Source organism: Cyanistes caeruleus, chromosome Z (genome assembly GCF_971803275.1).
Source record: "Cyanistes caeruleus chromosome Z, bCyaCae1.hap1.1, whole genome shotgun sequence".
Taxonomy (NCBI): domain Eukaryota; kingdom Metazoa; phylum Chordata; class Aves; order Passeriformes; family Paridae; genus Cyanistes; species Cyanistes caeruleus.
In genome coordinates, this window is record NC_141732.1 from 39380695 (window position 1) to 39400153 (window position 19459).

The window sequence follows — 19459 nt, forward strand, 5'->3', positions numbered from 1 at the left end:
CATGTACTGGGGAGGAAAAAACCCTCACTGTTAAAACTCAAACAGTATGATTTCATTGTGAAAAAATACTATCTAGCAGCAGCAACAGCTGGAAACAAACACAGCGGTCTCTTTTTCTCCTAGCTCAAAGATTAATTTATGGCGAGATTTTACCTGCAAATTCCAAGTTTGCTTGACATACTCTCTGATGAGATTCTCTTTCAAATCTTCAAAGGGTCCTGTTTTGGGTTCAACGCCTGGTGGCCGGTTGAAAGGTTTTCTCAGCAGACAGATAAGGCCATCCGCTTCCCCTGAGTGATAGTTAATGAGTTCAGCAGGACTGGCATGCGACTTGCCTCCTGCAATAGCATATGAGCCACTCAGCTCCCTCTCAATTGTATAGTGGTGAACCTTCCTCCCATGGGCCAAGGATAGGGCAAAGCCCCCCAAGTAATTCCGGCTTTGGCGGAGCAAGTATAGTCCATCACTTGCTCCTCCCTGCATCAGATACTCCTCGGCATCTTCACGGGTGATATTACCAAAGAAGTATGGTAAATGGTTAGCAGGGTTTGATGTGCTGGAAGCCATGTTTTTTATTTTCCAAGTAGCAGACCCAGAATACTATATCTGAAAATACAAAGACATAGACATGAACGTCAGTAGAGGAAAGAGGATAAACCAGTAACATGGCAGTTTACCTGCAGCATGTTTGCAGAATCACAGAATGATTTAGGCTGGAATAGACCTCTAAGATCATTGATAAACTTGAACCAATCACCACCTTGTCAACAAGACCATGGCACTGAGTGCTGTGTCCACTTGTTTCTTGAACACCTCCCGGGATGGGGACTCTGTCACTTCCCTGGGCAGGGCATTCCAATGTTTAACAACCCTTTCTGTGAAGAAATTTCTCTTGATGTCCTACCTGAACCCCCCTGGCATAGCTTGAGGCAATTTTGCTAATACATTTGTTGGTGATATATATATTGACAATTTTTTTTTTTTTTTTTTTTTTTTTCAAATCAAGACCCCATTTTCATTTTTATCTTGTTAGAAGTTGTCTTTCTAAATCCCAGCAGCTCTTTTTTCCTGCTTCCTAGCAGCTTGGTTAGAAGTGGACAAAATGATCAGAAGAACAGTTTTTGCTTCTATTGTTGTGAAGAACATAGGAGTTAAAATATGAGTCCTTCACAATAAAATGAAGCATGATTTTAGGGATGCCAAGAAGCAATCTGTGGAATCAGCATTAAACAGTTCAGGCTATATGTGAACAGGGTTAATACCACATTTGTCTTGTAGCTGGCCAAAGTCTGCATCCAAGTTACATGAAGAAAAGTGCAGAAGAATTTATGGGTAACTATGTATGAACAGAGGGTCCATAATACAAAAGTGTAAGCAAGGAATGGGAGTCTTAATGTAGGGCCTTTTGGCACACAGCACGTCAGACTGAAGTGACTGCCAGCTTCCCTGGCAGTCTTGCAGCAGGCAGAGCTGTTTGTGCCTACTGCTTAATTCATATTTGATCCATCAGTGCTGATTTGCTATCATGTCTGCTTGTGTCAAAAAACAGTAGAGAAACACCTGTGCTTTGCTGTGGATACATAAAGGGTTGATGCAGGAAGGGAAAGAGGGAGAGTAACACCAAGTGAGATCAACAAAGTTCACACTCTAGTATAAAAAAATTAGACAGGCCACAGTCATGACAAACGACATGCTGTGCAGGTCTTCCAGCCTTCTCCTACTAACCCAAATAAGGAAGATATAGAAGTTGCAAAGATATTGCAACCATACAAAATAGAGATTTGCGCATCATGTTACTTATTACTCTTGTGGTCTGCAACTAAAGGTTACTGGTTTAAGTTCCCATACTAATCTACTAATGTAACTTTTGCTTGTTAATTGCAAAAAATGAAAAGCTGTAACTGAAGACACAGAAGGTAGTCCTCAGTTAGGCATCACCAAACATTTATTTTGCATGCAAAATGACCATTCTGACTCTACCAGGCACAGCTTTCTTCAAATAGAATAGATTCATTCAGTAACTTAATGCAGGGCCAGGGGACTGCTATCAGTAATACAATGCCCATTTGGAGGTCAGGTAATAGTATTGTAACCCAGGATCAGGACTGGGGTCAATATTATTTAAGATTTTCATTGCGGTGGTAGACAGTGGGGAAAGCACAGTTCCAGCAAGTTCACAAATAATACAAAATTGTGTGGTGGCTAAAACATCACAGGGCTGTGATACCATTCAAAGGGGCCTGGAAACGCTAAGGAATTTGAATGAAAGGAATTTAATGAAGATCAACAACGGGAAACATCCTGTGGAACAGACTGCCCATTTTGGAGCATCTGCCTTCCTGGCTAGGCGGTGTCTCACACCCTTGTGATGTTACCATGGAAGGAAGGTCTGTGACCTGCTGTTTTTCAGCAGTGTCTGTCTGCCCACAGTTTGTCCAGGAGCACACACAAGGCACACAGGCTCCATCAGGACTCTTGGCTTGCTCTACAAGCTTTGGCACAGGGGACAGCTGCAGGTCTGGCCACTGCACAAGGGCAGCCCCTGCCGGTGCTTCCCTTCCCCTGCCCAGCTGCACAGTGCTGGGGGTTCCACAGGAGCCTGTCCTCGAGAGTGGGTGCAAGAGTGCCAGTGCATTGGTAGCAGGGAACACTCACAGAAAGTCCCTCTTTTGTCCCTGACCGCCTCCCTGAGCTACTCTCTGCTGAGCTGGTGGTGACTGGGGGAAGGTATGGGGCATTAGGGCTGTGGATACACAAGTTCTTCTCCCAAGCCCTCCCGGCACCTTGTCAGAGCCTACCACATGCAACATACATCTCAGCCTGAGCACTTGGGAGGAGTGGAGGAGATCAGGGCTTTCTTCCTGCTCTCCACCTCTGCCATGCCTCCCCTTTCCTTCAGCGGGGTGCAGACATAGAGGCACACACCAGCTGAGCCCCACATCTCTCTGCCCTGTCCCAGGGCAGCAGCTGCTGCTTTTAGGCCTTCAAGAAGAACCATCAGGAGGCTCTTCCATCATCTCCCATCTCCCATAGCCTTCTGATGCCACCCTGACTTTTCCACTCCTAGCACAAGGCATGCCCCATCACTCTGTATGTCTCTCTTGGCAGGACATAGAATCAGGCACCTAGGAAGGCACAGGGGAGAGCAACTCTGCTGCAAGGGACAGTGCCATGGGCCAGACACCCCAGGCAGGGCTGGAGTCAGTCTCTTCCTATTTGTGAGATGATGAGAGGAAGAAGCCTTGTATAGTACTGAGGAGGTTTAGATTGGATGCCAGCAAATATTTCTTCACGGAGGAGGTTATCAAGGACTGGAACAGGCTGCCCAGGGAAGTGTTTAAATCACCATCCTTGAAGGGATTTAAAGACCTACAGACTGGTGGTTAGGACACAGTTTTGTAGTGGACTGGGTAGTCTTAGGTTTACAGTTGGACTTGATAATCTTAAGGAACTTTTCCAACCTAAATATTTCTATGACTCTTTGATTATATTTTTCTGAAAGTCATTACAAATATGGATGTTTTGAATGTTCTAGCTCCTGTTCCCTTCACCCCTGCTTACTTGTTTCCCTCATGCACCCCCATGTAATGTTTTTATTTTTTTTACTCCACTATGCACCACACATATTGCTGCTTAGGAGGTGAGTACACATCACCCAGCTACTAGCAAAACAGCGCTGGAAGGTAGGGTCCAAGTCTTCAATACCACTTTCAGGAATGGTGGAAGAAAACAGATTTATGACTAGGTTTTTAGTAAGAAAAGAATTTGGATGCATGACTGATCGACACTGGCTCCTCACCAGCAATATACAATTTGGAGAAAAGGACAAAATAATCCCATAATGTGTAGCATGCCAAGAACGGTACTGCACTGCAGTGCCTGCTCAAAACACTCCAGTAATACATACTGAACAAGTATCCAACAGAAAAATATTACCACACTCTTCATCTGTAGAAATTTATTTTCATTAATATAGTCCATTAAAGTTCATTTTTTTACCATACTTCTAATTTAAGACTTCAGAAAGATAAAGAACTTTAGAACAAAAAAACCCAGCTAATAAAATAAAAGTTGAGTGGGGACAGGGTTAGAGGGCATAAACACATCATCCCGACTACAAAAACCTTTATGGCTAATGAAATTTTAATTCACTTTAATTCTGATGTGTTTCAGATCAGGCTACTCCTCAGAGTATTGTTTTGTCTCAGATTAATCTCAGTATTTTCTACACACTCTTCAGGATGATTTGGCCAGAAGCAAGATCTTAAAAGGAAGGGTCTGTGTGTGTGTGTGTGTCTGTGTGTGTGTGAAAGATCCACTGGTTGCAATTTAGATGAAATGTCACTGTTGGCACTGGTGAGGGACTGTCTCTTAAATCTTCAGAATGAGAAGGCCTGCTATACAGCAAGTTTCTAAAATAAGAAGAATATTTCTCAGTTATGGAAAGAACAGCAGAAGGATTCTTATAATCTCTTATATTTCACAGACTATTTATTTATAATTGTTTCAGAAAACAATAGCCTGATTTACTTGCACAAATAGGTTACCATTGGTATATTTCAGGCCAGGTTTCTCTATCCCATTTTCTAATATGTGAAGAATATTCAATGTTTTGCAATAGTACAAAATGTTTGGACTGATACAGCATCTCTCTGGCATTCACAGAGGCAAATAATCACAAAAAAACTTCTTACCAATTTTGGAAGAATATCTGAATTTGAGATGGCTGTTCTCTTTGGTTGGAATTTCAAAATCTTGCCTTCTTTTTGGGAATGTAGTACCCTTCTAGGATCAGTAACGGAGTAGAAGTCAATGCTTGAATTCGGTTTTCTCCTCCTCTAAGTTCTTCCAGGTGCACAGACAGTGCAGTGGTTTTCAAGCCAGTGCAGTCAAAAATGTGAAGCTGTAAAATGGAGATTAAGCCCCATAGGGTTGAGTGTAAGGCTTCACCCTTAAATGTGCTGAAGGAAGTGCAGCTGGCTGCCCAAGAGAGGTGCTTGAGCATAACAGCAAAAGAGGGTCTTAGGTGCAGCTCTCCCCTTAGTCTTTAAATTTGACTTTTAAGGAAGCTACAAATGCATGCAAATATCAGACTTATCCTACATGAAAGAAAAAAATATTACGCAAATACGTAAGAAAAGCAGGCACCCACTTCCCCTCAGGCAGCTTCCTCATCAACCCAGCAGGGTACTCCTGACATAGCACAACAGTTTAGTACCTCATGCATTTCATGCATACTAGGAAGCAAAACATTCAGCACAGATGAGCAAAACTAAGGAAAATTCACCAAGAAGGTGTTAGAAAAAATCTGTGCTAACCATACTGCTACACCTAGCTTAATTCTATTTCACTTCATATGTAGACAAGGATGAAGGGATAATAATTGCTATGTTGAAAAGTTTGCCTAGCAAAGAGTATAATATTACTGAGGTAGCGATCTCCATTCCAACATAAAAAAAAAATAAAAATAGGAATACGGATCTTTCTAAAAAGACCAGACTGTAGTGTGGTGGGAGACAAGCATTTCTGATTGATTAATTTACTCCTTCATGTAAAGTGGAAAAATGACTGAAATGTGATAGAAGATCAAGAGTCTGTAGTGGTGAAACAGTGCTACCAAAAAATGTTCCTTATTTGACAAGTTATTTTTTTACCTTTTCTTGTTTTTCAAGGTAATATTCTGTGAGCAGAAGTAAAGTAGCATGAAAATAAAGAAGCATGGCTTAAAGCAAATGTCTTGCATGCATACTTCTGTACAAGGCTCATTAGACAGTGCTGAATGATGAAAATATGCTTACTGAAACAATTTGTTCCAGAACAGAGTGATATTTTAAGCACCTGTGGAACTTCAAATTATACACAGGAAAACATTAATAACAAAAGAATGTGCATTTTTCTGAAGCTCCTAATTAATTAGGATTATTGGAATCAAGATGTGTGCCTCTGAGAAAAGCAGTAAAAGTTTCTTTAAGATTCATCCCTACATTTTCAACTTATGTAATATACCTGAAAGCTAAAAGAAATTCAGCATGCATAGAATTGGAAATACACATTTGATGGTGACTCGATGTACTATATTAAATATTTTGGTAGTTTCAGGACTTAAGAAGAACCTTAAAGGTATACTCCAAATTGATGTACACTTTGACATAATTAGCATTGAAGTATTATAAATCCATTACTACTACCTCACTTTTAAAGAAACTAAATTTGAAGAAGTTTAACATAGAAAATGGATTTGAATTCCTAGTCTATTCTCATTTTTGCAATGTGTGTAGGCAGCTGAATGGTGGTCTTAATTTGATCATCAGATTACCTCTAAATGTCTCCTTTACCTTTTTGCATAAACATGAAGACTTAATTTCTATCCACATCTTAGGAGAGGAGTTTTTATGAGCAAATTATGCAGAAACAAAGGAAGATCACAGCAAGTGTCTAAAAGGAAGTCATTAGGGTAGGAAGTGAAGCAGAATATAACTTTATCAAGTAATTCAGACAAACTAGAATTTGATCAGGACATTAGAGTGAACTTACTGACCTACTGAACAACATTTGAAATCCTGTGTAATTCAGCTGATAATACTGGTGATTTTGCAACTTTTGTAGACATCTTCAAACAATGTCCTATTCATCACACTGAAGGGGATGTACTGTTGTACTGTCTAAAAGGGAAAAGTGACACATTTCTTTGAGTTGCTGACCTTCCTCAGGGGAGTGTCCTTGTTGAGTACTGATGCTTAGGGCACTGTGTCTCAGTCTGCACCTACTGTGTCTCAATTCAGCTTACAGCCCTACAGCGACATTTCCATCACTCACGCTTGGGCCTCCTTTTCCGTGTGTTTTCTCCAGCTTTTCAATGAAAAGTTTTCCTCATACAACCAAACACTCATCTCTGAATTCTGTAACCTTTTACTGACAATCTAAGCTATGCTGGTTTGTTTTTCGCCCTGTACTTCAGACTAAAAATACACCTTCTTCATGTCCAAAGACTTTGCTGCTATTCCACACATGCTCCTGGCCAGTGCTGACAGATACACAAAGCATGTGGTAGTTTTTAGCAAGTTTCATTTTTATTATTTCTTCAACACTGGGGTCTTTGCTTAGCACTTCTATATAGCAAAAAAACTTGTCTCTGGTGTCAAGTTCCATATTTTACTTTAACAGTTCAGTTTCAGAAGCATTTCCTTTCAGATATTTTTGATTTTTTGTGATGCTTTCAGGGTGACTGATGTTTCTGCTAAGGTTTTTTAAACACTGAGATGTACTCTTTACCAGAAACATAACTTAATTAAAATCTCTCTGGGAAAATTTGGGAATGTAGTAGCTTTGTCCCAGAAGACTTTTCGGATGGGGAATTCAAAACCTATATCTAACGATATGATCAGTGAGTTTTGGGATTGCCCAGTCTGTAACAGGTTCGTGTTTTATCATTATTATGATAGTTAGTGGCCTAGCTAGCATCTTTCTCAGCTTAAGAGGAAACAGTTTATGCCCTCATTCATGTAAATCCTTAGCATTTTGGCCATATCAAAACAAAAAATTGCCTACTAAACAGGTGGCATTGGTATTTCATCTACTAGATTTAGGGAAAACACCTTTATCTCCATTCCTGTACCAAGGAGCCATTCATAAAATGAACTGAAAAAGAGTATCACATACACATCTAAAATCATCATTAGTTTCAAAAAACTGTGATTTAAAAAATATTTTCCTACAGATTAACTTTCTGGAGTCATCTTAATCAATACTGAGGACAGATAGATAGATGTGTTTTTCTCCACTGGAACATGCCAGAATTGCCCTCATTTACTCTAAACTGCATCTGACATTCTGATACCATCAGACTACTCCAGGCACTCCAGCTACTGAAACATTTCCTGAGGAAAAACTACTTGACCTGTCAACACAATTACTGCCCTATTATAAGGCAAACAGATGCTTAGAAAAAGTACCACAGCATTCATGTTCTGTTCAGGGCTTTTCTATAAAAGCTTCTGTTCTGAGCTCATGCAGGAACATTCATAAGTAAAAAAGCATCCTTCACTGATGCTAAGACTCTATTGTCTCTCTTATACAGCACCTTTCTTTTGGGACTCTCATGTCTTTGGCAATCTTTTCACATAGTTTTCCTCTACTAAGGTTTTTTCTGCTTTCATCTTTTAAAAAGCTCAGAACACTACTGTGAAAGAAAAAAAAAAAGCCACATGTTTATAGATTACAATAATTCTTTCCCTGGAAGCAAAAATCCTATGATTTTCACACAAATTAAAAATAGAAACAAAAACCCAAAACCAAACCAATTTTTTTTTCTCCTTTTACAAAAAGAAAAACCAAAACCACTTACACAAGAATATGAACATTATCTTCAACATCTTTACCATGTAATCATCCCCTTACCTCCTTTTCCACTCTTAGACTGTCACAAATGCAAACACTGCCTCTTGCTAAACATGTCTCTCGTCAAAGCAAGAATTTCAGACCTCAAATGGGTGGCATTATTTGTATGGGGAAGCTTGCTCCCTTTTGGACAAAGTACTCGAATGTGATCGGTTCCTATTCAACCACCCTATAAATAGTGGAACCACTGGGATGAGACACATCAGCAGGAAAACATTTCAGATACTGCAGGCAGACCCCTTCAGAAAATCTCCCATTTTCCTGCTGTGACAAGATGTGAACAAACTTCTGTGGGCACAGACAGATTTTCACTAAGTCCAGCCGCAGCTCTGTAGAGACTGCAGAATAGTTACAGGTATAATTGCTTCTTTCCAAGGCTGGGGATAAAAAAAATCGGGGGGAGGGAGTGGCGGGAAGCAAGACTGTGTTGAGGTGCAGTTAGAAAAGTCTTACTCAGGCATCTCAAACTACCTCCCTTTGGGAACTACTGAGACATACATATATAAATTCACACACATACACATATATATGTATTGTTCCTTTATGGTTTTCTTTCAAACATATATTTCCTTTCCAGAACTACAGTAAAAAGTAAAATTCCTTTACATTCCATAGATCCCACTACGGCTGCACAGAGGGAGCTGTGACATGACCTTACAAAATCAGTGAAAATATGTGAAGAGCAAAACAAAAAAAATTTATCATCTTTCTTGCAAGAAATCACTAAAATCACTAAAAAGAGATTGAACTGCTTAATCGACGGCCTGCATATTTTCAGGTTCAAAGTTGCAGTGACATTAAATATGACAGCATAGCATGTTGCCAAGTGGAATATATTTTCATTTTTACAGAAGAGTTTTTACAGAGATAGCAATAAAAAAACTTATGGACAAGATAGTGATAGCACAGTAAAACAAAGACACATCTAACTATCTCTAACTTTCCCCCCAGCCCCAAATTACTCCAAAATCTTCTTTCAAGGTTCACTATGATCTATTGCTTTCCATAACTCAGAAAGAAGTTTCCAGACAAAGATGTATCAGAGTGTTATCCCAAAAAACATTTAAAACATTCTTCTTTTTCCAGGAAGGTGGAACCTGGATTATCTGTCCAATTTCCAAACACATACAAAAAGGTGTCTTGGGCGGGGAGCTGATGGCACCCTGTATTTTCATTATCATGAAAACTGAGAAAGGCTGGCTTCATCCAGAAGGATCAGTGTGGATGGATCCACAATCCATAACTTTGTTTTTCCTTTCTTGTGACATTTTTAGCAAATTTGCTGGTATAAAAGACATCTCAGAACTAAAGCATCATGAATTCTAGAAGGAAGTTGCTACAATCAAACAGAAGTTGAATGAAAAGCTTCATCCACTAAAAAAAACAACCCAGGAGAAATTAAACATTATTATAGTAGTCTCAAAGTTTTATAGCCTTACAGGACTAAGACAAAATGCTACATTTCATTCAAAGTTTCAGGTAAAGACCACTGTGGTCATACTAGACGGTAGACCCAAAAGATAGGTTTATTTTACATTCCGGTGAGTGTCTTCATTTAATTTTTTAAAAACCAATAATTGTTGCAGGCTGGCATTTCCAAAACGATTATGAAGGTATTAACTCCCTTTCTTTGTGCAGGTCTGTCTCTACTTAGTTCCAAGTCTAGAGGCTACAGATGATCTTAGTTTCTCAGCTATGAATATTAGCCTTCACTAAGTGTTAAGCACACAACAAGTCAACAGCACTTGGACCCCATCATACTTCATTCCTTATCTGACATTTACTGGTCTATCTTTAGAATTGCTGAAATCTTTGCTGAATAGATGCCTCAATGGCTGGCCCCATGAGTCAGAGTGGCAAAATTAGGCAGGTTCCTCTTTCAGACCAAGGTTATTTTGTTGTCTGAAACAGTCTGCAGAAATATATATAAAGTCTGCTTTATATATAAAGCACAGAAATTATTTCGGGAACAAAAATAACTTGCGTTTCATACTCCTGGAATAGGCAAGCTCTACAGAACTGGCCAAGCCTTCTCAGTGCCACTTCCTAGAATCTATAAAAACCACGCCATGTTACCTTTTTTTCGAAAAAAGCTCCTGCTAGGAACACAGACCAGGTAAATGTTCTCCTACAGACACACCGTAAGCACCATGTCTTAGTGATGAAGATAATTATACTCAGAAAGAATTGACACCCACACAGGTATGGAAAAAAGGCCAAGTATTTCTGTTTTTTGAAAGGAAGATGTGATACTAGCTCACACAGCCAGGCTGACAACATTAAGAATCAGTTTCTTAAAATCTATCTAATAATTAGAAATACAGAAACATGGCATTTTTTGGGTTAGAAGGCACCTTAAAGATCACTTGGGTCCAACACCCCTATTATGGGAAGAAACACCTTTCACCAGACCAGGTTGCTCAGAGCCCAATACAATATAGCCTTGAACATTGCCAGGGATGAGGCATCTACAGATTCTCTGGGCAACCAGTTCAAGTGTCTCACACTCCCCCAGTAAAGCATTTTTAATTTAACAGCATTTTTCTTAGGAAAGGAATGCCTCTCTTAAAAAGTACTATCATCCAACAATTGCACCAGCTCTTCCTGACTAGGGTTTATGAGGATACATAAAAGACAGACTGCATGGCAAAAGAGACTATCCATAACACAGTGCATCAGCCAATCACCCATCTAGAAGACTAAGTCTGTATCTCTCCCCATATCAGCCTTTATCATCAGGACAAACTGCATGGATAAAATATACTTCTCATTTATATAACTCATTTTAGTCAGCAAACGAACTGAAACCTAACCTCTCCTCTCACATAAAATACAGAATGTTCCAGAAACACTACACAGAGAGAGAGAGAGAGATAGGTGTTAGCCTTCTCCTCCCATCCTGCAAAGTAAGCCCATTTGTAACCCCCGGACCAACTAAATACTCTTGACAAGGCAAATTTATCAGTCTGGGCAGAAAGAGGATGCACCTGGCCTCTGTTTGTTCTGGGCCAATAGGCAGTATTTCCCTATCTCTTGCATGACAAACTGCCAGGCTGGAAAAAACAGCTCTTCGACAGGCCTCTTTATTCATGGTGTGTTCTCCACACAGCATCAACAGCTACATCTCTAAATGGTCCATTGATAATTGTCACTATGGATGGTTGCTATGTCAGGATAAAAAAAGACACCTCCATTTGGTGAAACTTGTCTCTTGAGAGTCGGAGGCAAGTGGATTTCACACTAGCAACATCCTGGCCTCAACACAATGCTGCTTCCAAGTGAACACAGCTCTGCATCCTCTTCAGAAGGCATGTTCCAGTGGGTTTGAGTTTACTCATCCCATACTGGGGTGTTTCCCCTGCACTTCTGTGCATAGAAATACCTGCAGACCAGATCTTTGATGCATTTATTGGATGATGACTGTCACACAGTTGTTAAGGGCAGCTGAGGCAGCATGAGATTTCTTGCCAACTGTGCCTGGTAACTGAGGACGGAAAGTTTACTCAAAGCCTCCCTCAATGACCACCTCAACTCTGGAGTGTCAAAACTGTTCAGAGCAGTGCTCTACCACTTTATACTTATTTTAAGTAAGTGATCGTTTTCACTTCGGAGCAGCAAAATGCTCACTGATTCAAAAGACAGTTAATCCAGTTATCTGATTTACAAAAATAATCTCAAACACCCTGGTTGCTTTACTAACTCTTGAGCAAAACACTGTGGAATTCATATGAATTCTATGAAATGCAGCAGTGTCATTTATAATTTTATGCCAAAGTGTACAATATTAGTGCTGCTTCCTTTGCTAAACATTCCCCATATTTCAGATACTGAGCAACTGGGTTTAACAAAAACTGTCCCTGCCCGTGGTAGTGCAATTGAAGACAATGATCTTTAAGGTTCCTTCCAACCCAAACCTTTCTGTGACGCTGTGATACCAAAGATTACCACCTTGACAAAATTTTAGGTTTGGAGTTTTTTGGGTAGATTGAACTACTTGATTTAAGTTATCAAATTTGGTCTCTTTCCAGAGTAGGAACTTAACCATAAGAAACTACTTATTACACACATACCAGCTTCATTTTCTATGTTCTCTCCATAAAAAAGAATGAAAACATTTTTCTTTCCTTTCAGTTGATGCTTTTCTGTAATGCACTTTACAAGAATTTTAGGGGGAAAGGATTGTCTTTATAGTATATTTCTAAACTCAGTTTTTGAATTTAGATGAAGAAAATCAACTTTTCAGGCAACCCTATCAAAAAATAAAGAAATCCATTTTGTGAAAAATATGTAGACATTATTTTAAAGTGAGCCAATTTTGAAATTGATACTAGAACTTTTAAAAGCAGAACTAAATACTAAGTGGTCGGCAGCAACACACATTTTAGCATTTAGATCTAGCATACCACATGTTCTCAGTCACACTGGCTTTAGCTAAGACACATACTGTCTCTATATGTTCTGGATTCTATTTCTTCTATAGGCTCTGGTCTTAGAAGTTTTGTGGTTTCCTCCTCTTTTTCCCCCCAGTAATTTACTTCATTATTTTATACAAACACAGGAGAAAAATAAGATAATGTCTCTGCAAGAGGCTAGGGATAGGCTGTGGCTCATGCATGAAATGGTGACACCCTACTTATTTCATTGAATCTGTTGTTTAAGATAAGGATTTGTGATATTAAAATATTTGAGCAATTGCCTGTTTTCTTGCTACATATCCTACTCTAACACTTCCTGAATGTGTTTTCTCTAGTTGCCTCCAATCATGATTGTATTTCCTGTCAATTTCAACTCCACCCCTAGCCTAGATATTGTCTCAGGAATTTACAGGGTTGGATTTACATACTACCATGCCAAAAGTCCTGCTTCTTTATCAAAGCTTTTAGCACCTCATATCTTACTTCTGCTCAGTGTCATTACCGAAAAATTTCTTCTGCTCCCTCTTTTTATTTTTAAAGTTGTTGGAAATTTTACTGGACATTTTGTCCACTCAAGACACCCAGAAATCCATATCTGTTTGGAGGAATGCTATCTCAAAGCAAATGTGGGCAAAACTGGAGAAATGACTAAGCAGCCCTAGCTGGTCAACCAACATATTCCAACCTCAGTTTACTACACACTGAGTGATAGAGAAACTGGACAAACTATCTGTAATCATACTCCTGTACACTGGTTATTTAGGTTCTAATACATGTAAATTTTAAATTATTTGCTCTGGTACCTGGTATAAAGGGAAGGCTTGCAGCATTTTACATACCACAGAATCATAGGGTGGCTTTTGTTGGAGTGACCTAAAGATCATCTAGATCCAATATTCCTTTCATGGACAGAAACACCTTTCACTGGATCAGGTTTTCTCAGAGCCCCATACTGAGGGCCAGCCCCAGCCTGGCCTTGGACACTTACAGGGATGGGACATACACAACTTCCCTGGGCAAACTGTTCCAGTGCCTCACCACCCTCATAGTAAAGAATTTCTTCCTAATGTGTAATCTAAACCAGCTCAGTTTTACGCCATTCTACTTGTCCTGTGGCATTCATTGTCCAGTCACTACAGGCTCCTGTAAAATATCTCTCTATCTTTCTTGTGGGTTTCCTTCAGGCTTCAATTGCAAGGCTGTAACCACGTTATCCTAAACCCTTCTCTCTTCCAGGCTGAGCAGTTCCAATCCTCTCAGCCTCACAGAAGAGGTGCTCTGTCAATCATCAATCTGTTGATAATCTTTGTGGCCTCCTCTGGACTCACTCCAACAGCTCCATGTCCTTCCTGTGCTGGGACCCCAGAGCTGGATGCAGGGTTCCAGGTGGGGTCTCACCAGAGCAGAGCAGAGGGACAGAATCCCCTCCCTCCCCTGCTGCCCACACTGCTTTGGATGCAGCCCAGGACACGTTTGGCTCTCTGGGCTGGGAGTGCCCATGGCTGGGTCATGTCCAGCCTCTCACTCACCAACACCCCCAGGGCCTTCTCACAGGGCTGTCCTCCGTCTGTTCAGCCCCAGCCTGTGCTGATACTGGGGGTTTGCCCTGACCCAGATGCAGCACCTTGAACTTGGTCTTGTAAATCTCAAGTTCCCATGGCCCCACTTTTTGAGTTTATCCAGGTCCCTCTGGATGGTATCCCAGCCTTCAGGTGTGTCAACTGCACATCTCAGCTTGGTGTTATCTAAAAATTTCTCGAGCATGCACTTGATCTTTTGTCTGTCATTAATGAAGATATTAAATAACACTGGTCCAAACATAGATATACTGAAGCCACTTTATAACATTAGGATCTCTGTGAGTCTCAAAAGTTTTTTTACCTTTTATTTCATTTTTAGAAGAGCCCCTCTTAAGAAGTATCATTAATGATTGTATGTAAAGGCACAGGAAGTTATAACCTAATTTCAAATTTGCAATGCATACACAAACTACAAAATTTTATTTCATTTCTATGAGGTAAGCAATATTTCTGTGTCAAACACAGTATTTATTAATTAATTATCATTTGCTACAGCAAATACTGTATTTTTTCTTTTTGTTTCAGGGGCATACGGGCTCCTTCACACTTCTTGCATTTGCAATGCTGATGTTTTCCAATCACCCCAACATACAACGAAGAAGTCAGTGGGAAATGTTTCCTTCTGCTTAACTGTATGCCTTCACATTACTCTGTGTCATGAAATTAAAAGGTAAACAATATTAGCTATGTACCCTTGCTGCTGGAACCTTAAAATAAAATGCAAATACGAAGCAAGAGGTTTGTGATCAAAATTATTTTACCATGCCTCAAATAAATATTAATAATTGTACACTGTACTATCCTATGCCGTACAAAAGATTAGGGATACTGCAAAGCCCAAGGTTTCTTTCTCTCATGAGAATGGTTGAAAGGTTTAAATCTAAATACAGAAATTAATAATGTTTTTCTGTAAAAGCAGTACAGATATTAAGAAACATTTTTTGTAAAGGCATTTTTAGAAATGCCAGCTGAGACATCTAGTGAGCTGCCCTCTCCTCCTCCACCTGCAAGTCCATCTTCAGCTCTGTAACAGATGCTTTGGGTGGGGTAGGTATCCTTGCCCTCGTGGAGCAACTCACTTAAGCACATGTTTACATTCAAGAAAAAAAGAAGTAATTTTTAGAAGCAGCTAGTGGTTTGTGTCAAGCACAACATAACAGATTAGAAGACTCATTTAGAATGATTTTTCTGTGACTATTACTCACATTCATAGATAACTCTTGTATTCCTTGTAAATATGATATAAACCCGGACAAGTTCCCCTTTTCAGCTGTGCTATTCTGGAGCTAAACACATGCAGCTGAAGGCAGATTCTGGCACAGTCTGTGTACACAACAGATCCTGGGCCCCGACCCAAAAGTCTACAAAGTTGGAAAAATGATAACACTACCTAGAGTTTTAAGTAGATTCAGATCCAAACAGAATTTCTTACACTCGTAGTGTTCAAACCAGCAGTGGCATTTGACTTACTGTTTTCTGCGAAATATTGGATCTTGGAAAAGGATTAGGAAGAAAAGAAGAAGTGTAATTTCAAAAAAGGAGAAAATTTTCATTGAGAGACCATAACTTCTGTACACATCATGCATTTCAGAAGTGATTTCTCCCATTTACAATACTTCTGTCCTAACAGATCCAGAAGAAAAGATGGGAGACTAAAGAAATTACTCTAGATATTTTCCTTTTTTTTTTTTTTGGCCATTGGTATCTTGAAAGGTGCTTAAAACAAGCATATAACTTCAGTCTTCTGTACTGTTATTTTGTGCTCAACATAAACTGCTAGCTAATTCTGAAAATAAATTTGTTTTTGTCTTCTGTAACTTCGGATCTAATTCTGCTCTTGTATTAGAATCGCAACAATGTGCAAAAGGGAAAGCTGCACAGTTCACCCTTGCTTAGACAGAGTGCTAAAATTTTTTAACTGAAGAAAAACCAGAACATACCACCTGTATTTCTCATGGTATTTTGTAGTGATTGCAAGAGATTGTGAAAAGTAAAAGAATTATATACTTTTATCTATTCCATCCATTTTTTAAGAATCACAGCTTTCAAACTCTTTAGTTAAAATATACATATCTATGACTATAATCTTTCTCCCTCACAAGATAACTGTGACAATACAAAGAACATTCAAACTTCCTTATTTATCTCTCAATGTTTAACAGAAAAAAAAAAAAAAAAAAAAAGAAAAGTCACAGTTCCTCAAAGGGAACTGTCTCAGTCTACCCTGCTACTCTGTATGGCCTTCAAGCCTGTAAAATTACAGAGCTTTTCATGCTGAAACCTCATGCATCTGTACTGGATGGCTGCATCCGTGGATTACTCCGTGGATTCAACCCAAGGACTCAGGAGATCTAATATGGATAAAAAGAGCATGAAAGAAACCTAATGGAGAAAAAACCAACATTAAAAAAATCCTATAAACTGTTAATGCCCTAAAAATTAATAATTTCATTTTAAAATTACTTTAAATAATTGTTTTACAAAATATCGAGTAACTTGGCCAGACTAGGACTCAACCTGCCACTCTTATAAGTGACAGTTTCATCTAACAATAGTCCAAATTTTGTCCAGAATAACATCAAACTAATCTAGACAGCTACAACATAAAGTGCATGCAAAGATAACTGCAGAAATAATGCTGGCAGAACGCAAAATGAAGTGAAATTTCTCGGGCACAAGGCTTGTAGAATCGACTACTTTCAGCGCTTCCAGTGATACAATAACCATAGTTGTTTTCTTGGAAACAAAATAGGGAAGTTTGGTAAGAAAACTCGCATTTTAAAAGGTTTTTTCCAGGCACAAATCTTTCACAGGCACCATTCAGCCAGTAGCCCTACTTTTGTGTACACTTGTCTCTGTCTAAAACCTGCCACCGCAGTAACGTCTCGAGACAAAGCAAAATCAATTTTCTTTTGCACCTAAGTTTTAGATTCAAACTTCTGAGACGCTGGGCTGGTGGTATTTATTTTTCGAAGCACTTCAGTACGGGAAGGTTTCAGGCTGGTGGTGCGTTTCCAGCCAGCCGCCCGCTCCCACCCCGACACGAGTGCCCCTCTCTGCCGCCGCTCCTTAGGACCCTCCTGTGTCCAAGCTCTTCACCCTCCTTCCCACCCGATACTGAGCGCCCCGGCTCTCCTTTCTGCCAGTGCCCGCGACACCCCAGCCCCGCAGCGGGGGCAGCAGCGCCGCCCGCTCCATGGCCCCGTCCGAGTCCCCGGCGGGGAAGGGGCGGTGGCGCCGGGCCCGTCGCTCTCGGGCTCCCTGTGCTGGCGGCCGGGGCCGCTACTCACCGCTGCCTCAGGGCCACTCGGCTCCGCGCCGCCGCCTCCTCCCGGCGGGCAGCCCTCGGGCGGACGGCTGTGCCGTGCCGAGCCGTGCCGAGCCGTGCCGAGCCGTGCCGAGCCGAGCCGAGCCGAGCCGAGCCGAGCCGAGCCGAGCCGAGCCGAGGTGCCGCCGGAGCGGGGCCGGACCCTCTCTCTCTCAGCGCCGCGGGACCCGCCGCTTCCTCGTTTTCGCTCGCAGCCGCAGCCACTTCCTCAGCGGTGTGGGCGAGCGCTCCCTCCTGTCCAGCGGGCGCGGCCGCCGTGTCCCCGGGCCCCTCTTTCGGGCGGTGGCCACCACCGCTGCGGCCCCCGGAGCCGCCGGCGAGGGACCGTCCGTCTCCTCCGGAGCCCGCTGCTCGGGACGCCGTGAGGCGGGCCCTTGGTGCGGCCTGAGGCGGCCGCCCTCGGGACCCCGCGGTGCCGGGTCCCCTTGGGACCCCAGGCTCGGGCTCCTTGTAGCGCCTCCCGGACATCTGGCTTTGGAGGATGGACGTGTCCTTGCCCAGCACCACGCTGGGGACACAGGATCGAAGTGTGTCAATTGCGGGCTTCTCGGAGGGGAAAAAACGAGTGTGTGCGTATTGGTGCACACACGAATTGAGAATTCTGGAATATTGAAGTGCTGTGTCCTTTGGTGCATTGTGTGTACTTGCCGAGAAAAGGACTCCCAGAGGGTTTCCTTTTGGAGCAGCACAGAGGCTTGCCGTAGCACAGTATCACCTTTGCTGCTATATTTCACACAAAAAAATTCTCCCATGTTTTGATCAAACTTTTGTAGCAGCTCCACGTCTGAAGGGAACTCCAGTGTCCCAGACAGTTAACTGGAAGGAAAGTCTCAACTCTTCAAGGCCTCCTCAGCACACTGTGTGATGCAATTAATTCCTGTGGAAGATGAGACCACACAGCCAAAAAGTGCCACTATCCTTTGCCAACGACAGCCCAGGGACCAACTGCTCCTGATATGGGTCACACAGGGCTGGGTGTGAGGCATGAGGGCCTCGGGTGAGGCCAGAGTGGGCAGGTCTCCTTCAGTGGTGACTGTGCTGCATGACACAGCCTGGTGTCCCGTGATGGGCAGTGCTTGCAGCAGGAAAAGTCCGCTTCCCTCTTCCCCGTAGTAAATCGGTGTTAGCGCTTAATGTGGGATACAGGCATTATTTTCAGTCAAAACACTTTTTTTCCTTATTGTAAAATGGTCTGTCCACCTGATATTCAAAGTGATATTGATATTGATATCAACCTGATATTCAAGGTGCCAAAGTACAAATCTCATATTTCATGCCATTTTAAAAGGTCTCTGGTTTTGCTTTGTTTCAGTGAGACTTTTAGCAATTGCTGTAATGGCAGTGCATTATTTATTGGTACTTTAATGCACTTATCACTGGTACTGTCTCCGTGTTAGAGAAAAGAGAGTAAGTTAGAAAACCTAGTTCTTAGACCTGTTTTCATGGTATTGTTATTTTCATATGAACATCCAAGTGTGAGCAGATCTGCAGAGAAAGCTTTTGAAAAGTCATTACTGGACCGTGAACTGCTCTTTAAGAGGCAGTCTTACCTTAAATTGGTGAAAAAAATCACCAGTAGTGCATAAGCAATTGTACTGGACCTTGCTGGGAAGGAATTAGCTTTCATTATTGCAGCCGATATGGTGCTGTATCTTTGATTTTGGCTAAAAGAGCATTGATACTATGCTAACAATTTGTCTGTTCCTGTATGGTACTTGCACAGTGTCAGAGCTTTCTCC

General features: G+C 41.2%; 1 protein-coding gene across 2 annotated transcripts in view; it reads right to left on the minus strand.

The window, feature by feature from the left end:
* The window catches only part of SYK (spleen associated tyrosine kinase), a 50104-nt gene extending 31983 nt beyond the window's left edge, over positions 1-18121 (minus strand). The window contains exons 1-3 of one of the 2 annotated variants that reach the window (XM_086869386.1): positions 17683-18106; positions 4695-4903; positions 154-606 (exon numbers count right to left, since the gene is read on the minus strand). In XM_086869386.1, coding sequence (XP_086725512.1) covers positions 154-567 — 414 coding nt within the window. In that variant the 5' untranslated portion in view covers positions 568-606; positions 4695-4903; positions 17683-18106. Of the gene's footprint in view, positions 1-153; positions 607-4694; positions 4904-17682 lie in introns of both variants that reach the window. The other variant, XM_086869387.1, reaches the window with a different exon arrangement.
* Positions 18122-19459: the final 1338 nt, after the last annotated feature.